General features: G+C 32.6%; 1 protein-coding gene across 1 annotated transcript in view; it reads right to left on the reverse strand.

The window, feature by feature from the left end:
- CFH (complement factor H) overlaps positions 1-11,145 on the reverse strand; it is a 97,216-nt gene extending 86,071 nt beyond the window's left edge. Inside the window, exon 1 of the mRNA XM_063113730.1 lies at positions 11,033-11,145. Within this exon, the coding sequence (XP_062969800.1) occupies positions 11,033-11,090 (58 nt within the window). The 5' untranslated portion in view covers positions 11,091-11,145. The remainder of the gene's footprint in view (positions 1-11,032) is intronic.
- Between the last annotated feature and the right edge of the window lie 1,028 nt (positions 11,146-12,173).

Raw genomic sequence — 12,173 nt, forward strand, 5'->3', positions numbered from 1 at the left:
TCTGGATAAGCCAGATCAAATCACTTGAAAGGTCTACAATGCGGGGCTGAGGCTTCTCTGAAAAAGAGAAGAAATTCTACTGTGAACAGCAGCTGCTTTCCCTGTGAGCTCCAGCCTGTCTATGATCTTCCCCTTTCTGACTGTTTGCCTTTTGGATTTCAGACTTGCTTATCTAGTGCACACAACTGCATTAGGTAGTTCATAAGAAACATATTTTTAGATAGCTAGGTATATAAATAGGTATATCAATTGATTAACTGCCTGATAGATAAATAATCTTCTCCTGATTAAGCTTCTCTGGTTGAACCCTGACTTACACATTAGCATTTAGACTGATAAGTTGAGAAGGCATGTGTTATCGTCTGAATGTTTGTATCCTCCTAAAATTCTAGGTTTGAACTTAATCATTAATGCAATATTGGGAGGTCATAAGTTAAAGCTCATGAATGGGATGAGAGATTTTATAAAAGAGGCCGCGCAGAGCTGCCTTGCACCTTCCACCATATGTGGTCACAGATAGAAAGTGCCTTCTGTGAACAAGAAAGCAAGCACATGCCAGACACTGAATCTGCTGACACTTTGATCTTGGACTTTCCTTTCTCTAGAACTGTGAGAAATAAAATTCTGTTGTGTGTGAGATACTCAGTTAATGAAATTTTGTTGCAGCAGCCCAAACCGACGAAGACAGCATGTTAATTGCCAAAATTATAGAATCAGAATTGAGATAAAAAATTTTCAGTCTATTTAAAAAGAAAGATTAAATAATAAAAATTAACCAATTCAAAAATGGCAAAATCACAAAGAAAAATTAAATACAGAAAAAATAGATCAAATTAGGTGTTAGATTTAAAATCAAATATATCAGTAACTTTATCAAACAAAAATAGATTAAATGATCCAGGAAAAAGTCATTGGTTTTCACACTAAATTTATAGGAGAGTGCTAAAAGCTATTTACAAGTAATATCTAAATACAAGTGCAAAAAGTTAAAAGTAAAAGGATAGAAAACTGTTTTCCATGTAAATACTATCAAGAGAAAGGTGGCTATGCTATATTACTATTAGGCAAGATAGAATGTAAGGCACAAAAGCATTTGTCAGAGGTTTTAAAAAAGTTACTTTATGATCAAAGTTTCAACTAATAAGAAAGATATATTTTTAAATGTGTAGCATCTAATAATAAAGCCAAGAGTACGTAGAGAGACAAATCCAGACATCCAGTTGGAGACTTTAGTATACCTCTCTTGATAATTGATAGGAAAAAAGCAAGAAAAATTCTATAAGGACATAAAAAATTTGAAAAACATATATAACACATAATTTATCTGTAGTGGACCTTGTACACAACAGTATTTCAGAATACATAAAATATTTACAAAACTAAATCATATTAGGTTATAATGGAAGTCCCTATAAATTTCAAAATATTGAAATCAAACAAAAACATAGGGTCGTCCCGTGGCTCACTCGGCAGAGTGCGGTGCTGATAACACCAAGGCCACGGGTTCGGATCCTAAATAGGGATGGCTGGTTCGCTCTCTGGTTGAGCGTGGTGCTGACAACACCAAGTCAAGGGTTGAGATCCCCTTACCGGTCATCTTTTAAAAAAAAAACAAAAACATATTCTCTGACCCCCGGATGTTACAAGAAAAATCTACAAAACAACAACAAAAATGTTGGGTGTGCATATTAGTAAATCTCCTTTTATGAACCAATGAAGAAATCACAAAGGAAATTAGAAATACTTTGAAATGAACAATACCAAAAGTCTACATTATAAACTTTTAGCAAAACACCTAAATAAAATAATTAAGGGAGAAAGGATAAAAATTAAGGGGGTGGCAGCATTCTCAAAAGCAACAGAAAAATAGCCATAATGGAAGAAATTAGTAAATAGATAATACAAATAACATATATAAATAAAATGGAAAAAATAATATATAAAGTGTCAATGAAGTTAAAAACTAGTTTCTTGACAAGACAAATAAAATTGATAAAATCCTGGCAAGATTCACAGCAACATGGATGAGCTTGGAGAAAATTATGTTAAATTAAATAAGCCAGGCACAGAAAGAGAGCTCACTCTAGTGGGAGCAAAGAAAGAAAGAAAAGAAAGAAATAGCACAATAAAATGTTGAACTTTCAGAAGGAGAGAACGGACCTATAGTAACTAGAGGTGGGAAAGGGGAAGGTGGAGGGGGGTTCGGGAGTAACTGAGTAAGGGACACAAAAAATAATTATGATTTGGAATGATGAACATGCTAATAATATTGATTTATCACATACTGTACACAAATACTGATAGTCAACTCTGTACCCCATGAATACATATAATCAATTATGTTTCAACTGAAAAAATAAATGAATAGAAAATGAATAAACAAAAAAATAAAAAAATAAAATTCTTGCAAGATTGATAAAGATTAAAAAAAAAGAAGGCACAATAACCATCATCCAGGAATAAAAGGAATATTACTAGAAATCTTGCAAACATCAAAAAGATTTTAACAGATTATAAACATCTGTTTGACAATACATTTGAAAATATTGATGAACAAGACAAATTCCTAGAAAAAATATAACTTAGCAAACTTCCAGAGTCCTATAAACCATGTAACCAATGCTCCAGCTTCAGTTTGTAGAAATCGTTGTCTTTACCAGCTACTTCTACAAAGCGTCCAAGGAAAAATTACCTTGGTATTAACACATGAAAAGGTTAGTAAAAAGAAAAAAAAAAAAAAGAGCAAAGAAAAGAAAAATGGTCAAAGGACTTATTTCACCAAAGAAAAAATTCACATGATGAATAAACTTACGAAAAATTGCTCAAACCAGAAATGAAAATTAAATTAAAACTGCAAATGTAATCACCGCATCAGAAAAGAGTTCACAGTGAATTTGAAATTGCAACTTACAGTGAAGTTGAAGATGTGCACTGCTGTATTAGTCAGTAAGAGCTGCTATAACAAAAATACCAGAGACTAGCATTTTTTATTTTTCTTAATAGATCTTTTGTACATGTTGCTTTCTCTTTTTGGAAAAATTTTATGGCTTAAACAACACAAATTTATTTCTTCCATTTCTGGAGGCTAGGAAGTACAAGATGAAGGTGCTAGCATAGTTGAATTCTGGTGAGGGCCACATCCCTGGTTTGCCTTTTGCCTGTGTCCTCACATAGCTGAGAGAGAGAGACAGGGATAGAGACAGAAACACAGAGAGAGACAGAGACAAAGACAGAGGGGGGCTCTAGTTTCTTTCCCTTCTTATAAGAACACTAAGCCCATCATGGGACTTCATACTCATGACCTCATCAGAACCTAATTACATCCCAAAGGCCCCACTTCCTAACACCATCCTGTCATGGGTTAGGGTTTTAACGTACAAATTTTTTTGTGGGGGTACAAATATTCGGTCCATTACAGCTATCTATTGCTCAGTAATTTTATTCCTAGGAATGTCTTCTAGAGAAACCTGTGCACACATGAACCAGATTTTATGTATGGTAATGATTATAGAAGTACAAGTTTTTAATGCTTAAAAATGGAAACAATCTCAATGTCCATCAAAAGTTGAATGGATAAAAATGTATGCTAGGTATGCAATGGATAATATACCAAAACCACAAAATAACATGGGCAGAAACAAATGATAACAAAATTAAGTACAAAGACACAAATGTGCATCGAATATTATAGGATTAGTGCATCTGTATAAAATTCAAAAACAGACATATATATTAGGGATGAGTACACAGACTGTAAAACTATTAATTAAAAGCAAAATGTAACTACCTTAAATATCAGGATAATATTTTTTTCTTTCTTTCTAGAAGAGATACAAGGGTATTGATCTGGAAGAGACCACAGTGGAGTTCTGGGATGCTGGAAATGTTCTACTTCTTGACATAGCTGATTATGACTATTTGTAATACAGTAAGTTCATATTTTATTCACTTGTGTGTGTGTCACAATAAAAATATTAAGATAATAAAATCTACATTTAAAGCATGATTCTTATTTTGTAAAAGATTAACTAAATGATATATAAAGAAAACAGACAGAAAATGAATAAGCTCATGCCTACTGATTTTAGTTGGTATTGTTAATGGTTTTAATACTGCCTTCTGCTTAAATGAGATATAGCTACCTTGATATTAGAATAATTACATTAATAAAACCCCACACATTACTTTAAAAATGGCAAATTCTATACATATTTAAGTTAATATTTTAATTGAAAATTATTTTTCTCACTTGGTTTTATAAGAGTATTTTAACATTCTTTTCCAGAATTTCTTCTAAAAAGACAAGGATAGAGAAAAAAAAAAAAAAACTTATATACACATATAAAAAAACAACAATCAACTGAGCCAAGTCTCATCATGGAACACATCCATGCAAAAATGTTTTAGAACATAAAACAGAAAATGTATTTTATGAAATTAAAAACACTTTTGTGAGATGTCATATGCACTGATTTTTCCTTGGAGATTTTACAAATTTTTAATACATTTGTATTAATGAACTTAATGATGATTCCACATAACATCGTTTTGATTTTTATAATTTCAGCAAACATATTGTATTCCACTAGATGGTGCTAATATCTTATCATTCAAACACACACACCCCACAAGCCTGTGTTTTTGTTTTTGTTTTTTAATTTTATGTCCATAATTTTACATGAAAGACTATTGTTTGATTACAGGCTGATATGTGTGTGTTTCACTTTCAAAATACAGATCCATTCCATGGCATTCACGTTCCTGCAAAAATAAATTAGTTAAATCTCAAATGGAGATGCCTCTACCAAAGGGGCAACGTAATCCATCCACAAAAAAACGCAGCACTCTCACTTCCCACAGTCAAATGCTGTTCCTTGTGGCTATTATTATATTTCCAGATAATATGTTTATATCTCTAATTCTTGGTTTTTCAAATTTAGTTAATTGTGTTAAGTTATAAAAGACAGGAAACAACTCTTTCACATAATCTTCCTACCAGCTACTTAAAATATTTACTCTGTGTATATAAGTTTAATATACACAAATAATTCTCATATCGATTACCTTTTTAAATTCAAATAATAATTAAAACTAGGGCACTTCTTTCATCAATTTTAAATGGTATCTCTGGATTCTGCTTATAAGAAAAAGATTATCGCCCTTACTCCATTTCTCCAGCTTTCTGCTTCCATCTCCACAATCTTGGTGTAAATCATGATCTGTCACCTTGATTATGAAACAACCTGCTCAGTAGTCTCCACTCCCCCAATTTCCTGTCCTTCTAGTCTCTTCTCCGCAGAGCCATAAGTGATTCTTGCAAATTTGATCACGTCACTCGCATGAGTACAATCCTTCTGTGACTTCTCGTTTTACTTATAGGACATTCCTAACTCCTTCCAGTGGCCTGGGGACCCTGTATCTGGCTCTTGCTATTCTGTCTGGTCTCAAAACTACAAAATCAATTTAGAAAAAAATAGAACAAGTGAACAGAATGAAAATAGCAAAAATACCTTACATTTAATTTCTTTCTTATTTTGTCCCTGATATATAGGAATACTATTTATATATGCACATATGATATGATCCCATTAGCTTTTCATAATCAGACATATTCAAATTTTATAAATAATGAGAAAAATTAAAGGAAATTTCAGAAGGAATATATGTATATATAACTATGTAAAGAAAATAAGTTGTCATAAGGTTTAAAAAAATACTCGAGAAAAAGCAGAAGGGAGATTATGTTGCATTTAATATGTACCTGAAAAAAATAAGATAATATTTTTAAAATTTAAAGAATGATTTTACAGTTTATTTTTAATATTTAACAGTGAAAAAGAGCATGAAGATAATTCCATGATCATAAAAGCAAATGGGGGAATGGATGATGGCCACAAGAAATGGGGCAGAATAACAAGTATGTCATTAAGCGCTGAAACAAGTTACTATCAGGACACAGCTTGAAATTCCACTGAAATCAAATTTCTTGAAATGTGTAGTGTTTAAATAGCTAATTCCGAATGCCAATTACTGTTTCAGTCCAGTTAGCTTCTTAAAATAAACAGTATAGATAGAAGGAGTTTCCATTAGACTCAACTGGTTGCCACAAAAAGCTTAGCAGTAGGGTGACATTCGAATGGGGGCCTTGAAAATACTGTAGCAGAAATTACTTATCTGAATAATTATTGATAGACTCTTGGGGATAAGTATTAAAAGAGAAAGAAAAGAAAAACAAGAAGCATTGTACCAAGTTTGACTAGCAGTACTTGTGGAAGTTAAACTGTTGGAGGAATTATAAATACAGAGAAGGTTTCAGCCCTTCAGCTGTACAGAACTACGTTTAATTCTTCGTACGTGCACTTGATGGTTCTCCAGTCTCTAACGTCCTCCTTGTTTTTCTCACCTGGCTAACTCCTCTTGTAAACTAACTCTCCAACCGCATCCCACTCCATCTACCTAGCCCAATTTGCCTTACTTGAATTATCCCATACTATCTTTTGTTTATCTTAGTCACAATAATTTCTATGATAAAATGCAATATATTAATAAAACAAAATATAATATTTATTTTTTGTTTTCTCCACTAAATAAACTTCTTTGGGAAAGTGCTTGTCATAGCACCTAGGGCATAGCAGTCACTCAAAAAGTGATTATTGAATAAACAGAAGAACAAATAATGAATGAATGAAACAGAAACAACCTGGGAGTCTTTCTGTTGTATCTGTAGATTATAGACAACCTGTGGAAAGATCAGAGAGCAGCAAATGTGAAAGAGAAGGCAATAGAAGGCTGTGTAATGCACTTAGAGCTCTGCTGCATGAACCCAGGAAACTCCAGCGTCTCTAATTCCATTATACATCTGATCTATGTGTATTAAGTTTGAATTTATCATATAGTTTTTGAAGTCAGGAATCGATTTTATTTAGCTCAAAAAAAAAATACCTTTTAGAAACCTTCAACGGAACATTTCTATAATCACTTTTCCATTACATTTCCAGTTAACAAGGTTTATGAGAAACTTGTCTCATAGGCTAAAACCTCAAAACAAATACAATGCTCTGCCAAACCTCTCTCTTTTTTTTTTTTTTTGTTTTGTTTTTCTTATTTCCTAGTTTTCTTTTCTGTTCACTTATTTTACTTTTTTTTTTTTTTCCCCAGCAGCTGTCTAGTAAAAGGATCCAAACCCTTGACCCTTCCTGTTATAACACAGTGCTCTAACCAACCGGCCAGCCCTATTATTTTACTTTCTGTGAGCCATTTTTTATACTATCTCTTTATCATTTTAAGCTGAATTGTAATACTTTTTGCCTGTTCTTCAATCACCTCATGTCCTTTTCATGCACTGTGTGCTGAGATGTAAAGTTATTAGGAAATAGGTAAAGTGCACGTTAGCTAACTGAGCACGGGATAGATTGGTTGGCAGAATCTCCAAGGCCTAGGCCTGTGGGGGGTGGTTTGTGTGGGAGGAGGAGGAGGAGGCATAGGGGGAAGAGGGGAAACCGGCAGCCACTGCAGAACAGTCAGGGACTAAGTAAATAAAAATGGATCAAAATAGGACAGCTTAGACTTTGGCTCAGATCTTAGCAACCAAAGGCCAAAACTGAAAAATACTTACGAACTGCTTTTGAACTTAAATTTGGGAACTTACTTCTACCTAAGAATAATTTTAGTTTGTAACACTTAAATATTTCAGTTTTATTTTAAAATTATACAGAGTCAGAGGAGCAACATATGCATTCCCAGGGTATGCCTGCACTTAAAATGAGCAGTTTGCCCTGGCGTGTGTGTGTCTCTCTCGCTCTCTCTCTCTCTCTCTCTCTCTCTCTCTCTCTCTCTCTCCTCTCTCTCTCTCTCTCTCTCGCCTTTCCTGCAGGCAATTTCTCTGCCCCATCTCAGCGCCCTCCCTGTAGCACCTCACGCAGCAGATCTGGCCCACCTGGGCACACCTCACCTTCCAGAATCTCTTTGTCCTGTTTTTCTGACCCTCATCACCTTTAATTTCTACCCTCCCCCACTAAAATTGTTACAAGGAAGTTTGTATTACAGGGAAGATTATAAAGAATAATACTAAATTTAACTACCCTAAGGTATTTATTCAGAGTATTTGACGTTCCGTGTAAATTACAGTTTGGTTGAATTTATAGTAATATCAAGTTGCAAAGCATTTTAGGAGAAAACATACTGAAGGCAGTTGGGGTATTGTGCAACTTTAGATCACATCATAGACATAAATACCCTTAGTACTTCCTCTGAAATGTGTGGTTGTGGGGAAGGGAGATTCTTATTTATCCCACTGAAATTCAAACACAGAATTTAGGATTATAAACCATTATCACACGTTTTCTGGATAAGACAATGGTACGTAACATTCACAAATATCCTTATAAAGATTAATTTGTAATGATTTATAGTTAATTTATATAATAGTTATGTTAACAACGTTTTCCATATGAGGCTTAACACAAATTTGAGAATGTTTTGGTACTTGAAACAATAGAATACATAAAGAAATGAATTTTCCTTCATCTGATTGGAATGTAATCCCTCAATCTTGGATCTATGTCTTTCAGGACCTGAAAGAACTATTTTGTCTTCAAAAATTGCAAGATTAGAAAACATATATCTTCCAAAACAACATAGCCAGTAATTACTTTGACATGTTTTCATAGAGTTTTAATTTATTCACTTTAACCATCCTGGAATTTCTGGGCTGTGGCCTAATTTCATACAGTATTCAATTGCTAGACCCTAAACCTAGAACATTTACTTGCAAATCTCAGTCAAAAAACATTCCAAAAAGATGAAACTACAATGTATGATGGAGGAATTATTATTCTAAACTATGTCCTTAATCCCTACCTTCTTAAAAAGGGAAAACAAATAGAAAGCTTGGTTTATAAATTCTTCTTGGCTATTATTTTTCTTTAGTGATGAATAGCATTTTTTAAAAAATGTTCACTCTCATCAGGTCAGAAGCAATTTAGGAAATGCTAAAATGTTATGTCTAGGTGAGTAATGCAGATTGTGATAGTATTTAATACAGTTTTTTCTCGGTTTCTCAATTTAATATTCAGTGCTCATAGTGAAAATAAAAACAGAAACAAATACTGAAGTATACATGAATATTAATGACCAAGCCTGCTCTGCTGAGTAAAGTTTCTGTTAGGTATGGTAGACTGGTAGAACTGATTGACATCTCAAACTGGTTTAGCAAACAAGGAATAAAATATAAGTTCTATAGCTACTAAAAATGTATAGAATTTTTCTCTGTTGGCTACTGCATTATACGTGTTTTTATAAAAATTATGAGGCTGACCTAAGCTTTGCTTTAAATACTAACGTTGTGCTTTATCAGTTAAGAAGTGGCCAGATTTATAGTCATTTTCAATATAGCATACATACTATAAATGCTCAATTCACCAGCAGAAATTGATATTCCATTAAAACAGACATTGATGAAAAATAAAATACATGTCAAATAAACAAGTAAACTATGATTTATTATGTAAATGAAGAGTTTAAATCACTATTTTAAATTATCACATATACTTTGTTGCAGCTTATTTTAAAAATGTTTCAAATTCCACTCTGTTATCACGTAAACAGTTTAATTAAACTTGGCATTGATTCTTGCTTCTTAAAATTTAGCTAGAAATAAATCTCCCTCACATGACAAATGATACCTACATAAAACCTCAACAAAGTGTACATAAACACTGGAACATTAAAAGCATTCCCATAAAATAAGAAAAGACAAAAACGTTTATGTGAAAAAATGAAAAGATGTTTGCTAAAATTGGTAATGTTAATACATTTGGAACTCTTTGCCAATAAAATAATATTTTATTTTAAAATACAAATTGTAACCCGTATGCAAGGAAATGATAGTTTACCTAGGTTAAAAAGTGGCAGAAAGGTTTACTCTTCAAAACAAAATGAAGTAATAACATATTAGAAAATATACCTGAATAAAGGCTCCATCTTACAAAAAGCATTTAGCACTTTTGAGCAAATTTTTAAAAATATTAGTAAAGGATATAACTTTAAAAATCTTCCTTTATTTTCTGGATTGGATGACTTCAAGGACAGAGGTTTTGTGTTATTTGGTAATATTTTTCAGTGCCCAGAGGCTACGTTGCAGGTACTCTATTAAAATTTGACTAAGTGAAAAGTTTTGGGAAATTTGGAATGACATGTAGTTCATATGGTTTAAAAATGTTGATCAAATATCTATCACATAACTGGTTACCTATCATGAACTGGAAAAGCAAACTTCTTCCAAGAATAAACTTTTTAATCTATCAAGAAGCAGTAATAAAATTAAATGTAATTATGAATCCAGAAATTGTCTTACTGATATCAGAAAAAAGCTCATATCCTCATATTCACTATACGAAAAGAATGCACTTTGAGAATATTTCTTACATACAACTACAGGAAAAAAAATCCTATTAAACAACTTAGATGTTGCAAATACTGTATATTCAATTGTGTTTCAAATTTATATATTTTCATTCTGATAATACAAATATTGCTTGTCTACAACACTTTTAAGGCCAGGGTACTATCAGTTGTAAATGATAAATACATTTTTCTTTAGGAAGAGTTAAAATTATATCTGAAATAAATCCTATCATTATATGACTTGAAAGCTTTTATTGACTATGTATATTCACATACTTAATACTTTCACATAAAGCATTTTGGTGAAACTTATAAGTAAAAAAAGTAAATTACATTTTGTGATAATTACAAAGGAAATGATTATGCCAGATTACAGTTTTTGAAAACATTGATTAAAACATTTTCTTAAATTTCACATTAAATAAAATTGTAATGAATAATCACACGTGCCACTCAAATAAACTAACGTATGTTTTAAGCTTACCAATGTCAAAAGCCACTCAAATGTTAATCTACAGAATAGTAACAAAAACACATTTTATGGACCAAATTTTTATTACCACTTTGAAAACCACAGAGACCAAATGTTTTACAATATAGTTATAGAAAAAAAGTCTTTTCATCTTACCTTCTGCTACACAAACAGCCCATAACATAAGCCAAATAATTTTTGCTGGAAATCTCATTTTTTCGGATCTTTTAGGGGTACATTTACTAGCTGGCACAGCTGACACCACACAGTTCCCCTTTGCTAAAAATTGTGATTACTGCAGGAAAGTATTTGCTCCAAAAGGAAGTTGAAACCAGATGCTCCGCCCATCAGAAACTTTTGCAAGATAAACAAACAACAACAAAAAAATCAACTACAAACTCCAGCTGGGCTAGAGCTTGACCTGATTCTCACTGCACTCTCACTGAGAGTTAATGCTGTGACCTGCTGTTTGATTTGTTCTTAAAAACCCGGGTATATTCTCCATTGGAACAAGTTCAGATTCTTGGAATGTGCAAAGCAGCAGCTGGTGATATCCCCTGGATTTCATAAATCCTCCAATTGTCCAAACTATTCAGGTTTATTGGGTATAAGCCTCAGAACAGAAAATAATAGAAGCTCGTTTAAAAAGCCTCTGAGTTCCTGGAGTAAATATTTTAGTAGCTGAAGCACATGATGTTTAAAGTAAAACTAAACTCATTTCAAAGGAGTGAGATAAAAAAAAATTTTTTAAATCATTTGCAGAACTTAGTTTAGGCAATGTTTTCACAATCAACACCCAGGCAATTTGAGTAAACTTTACCAAGAATGCAGGGCTGGCTGGTTTGGGGGTCTGCTTTTCCAGCAATTCATTATATTAGTTTTCTAAAGACTGTATATGTGTGTGAAGCAACTGGGTTACTCTCATTTGATAAAAATGAGATTAATAATTCAAAAATCAAGAAATTAAAATGCTGATTTTTAAAACTTTGTATTGAGATATAATTTGTATAAAAAGAATAGGAACAGATGTTTTGCTGAGTATGGAGAAGGTGGAGACAACTTCACTTCACTGAACATCACTGTCTCCCAGAAAACCCCAGTATTCATTTCCAGTTAGTAATTCCCCATCCACCAGTGCCCTGTCCCACCCCCACACAGGGTGACCATTCCTGATCTCGAAGAACATGAAATATGTTTGCCTGTTTTTTGTACTTTATATAAATGCAAAAGACGCTACTTTTTTGTTTACAATCTTTCACTAAAAATTATGTTTGGGACATTAAACCATGTTGTTGGA

Source organism: Cynocephalus volans, chromosome 11 (genome assembly GCF_027409185.1).
Source record: "Cynocephalus volans isolate mCynVol1 chromosome 11, mCynVol1.pri, whole genome shotgun sequence".
Classification (NCBI taxonomy): Eukaryota; Metazoa; Chordata; class Mammalia; order Dermoptera; family Cynocephalidae; genus Cynocephalus; species Cynocephalus volans.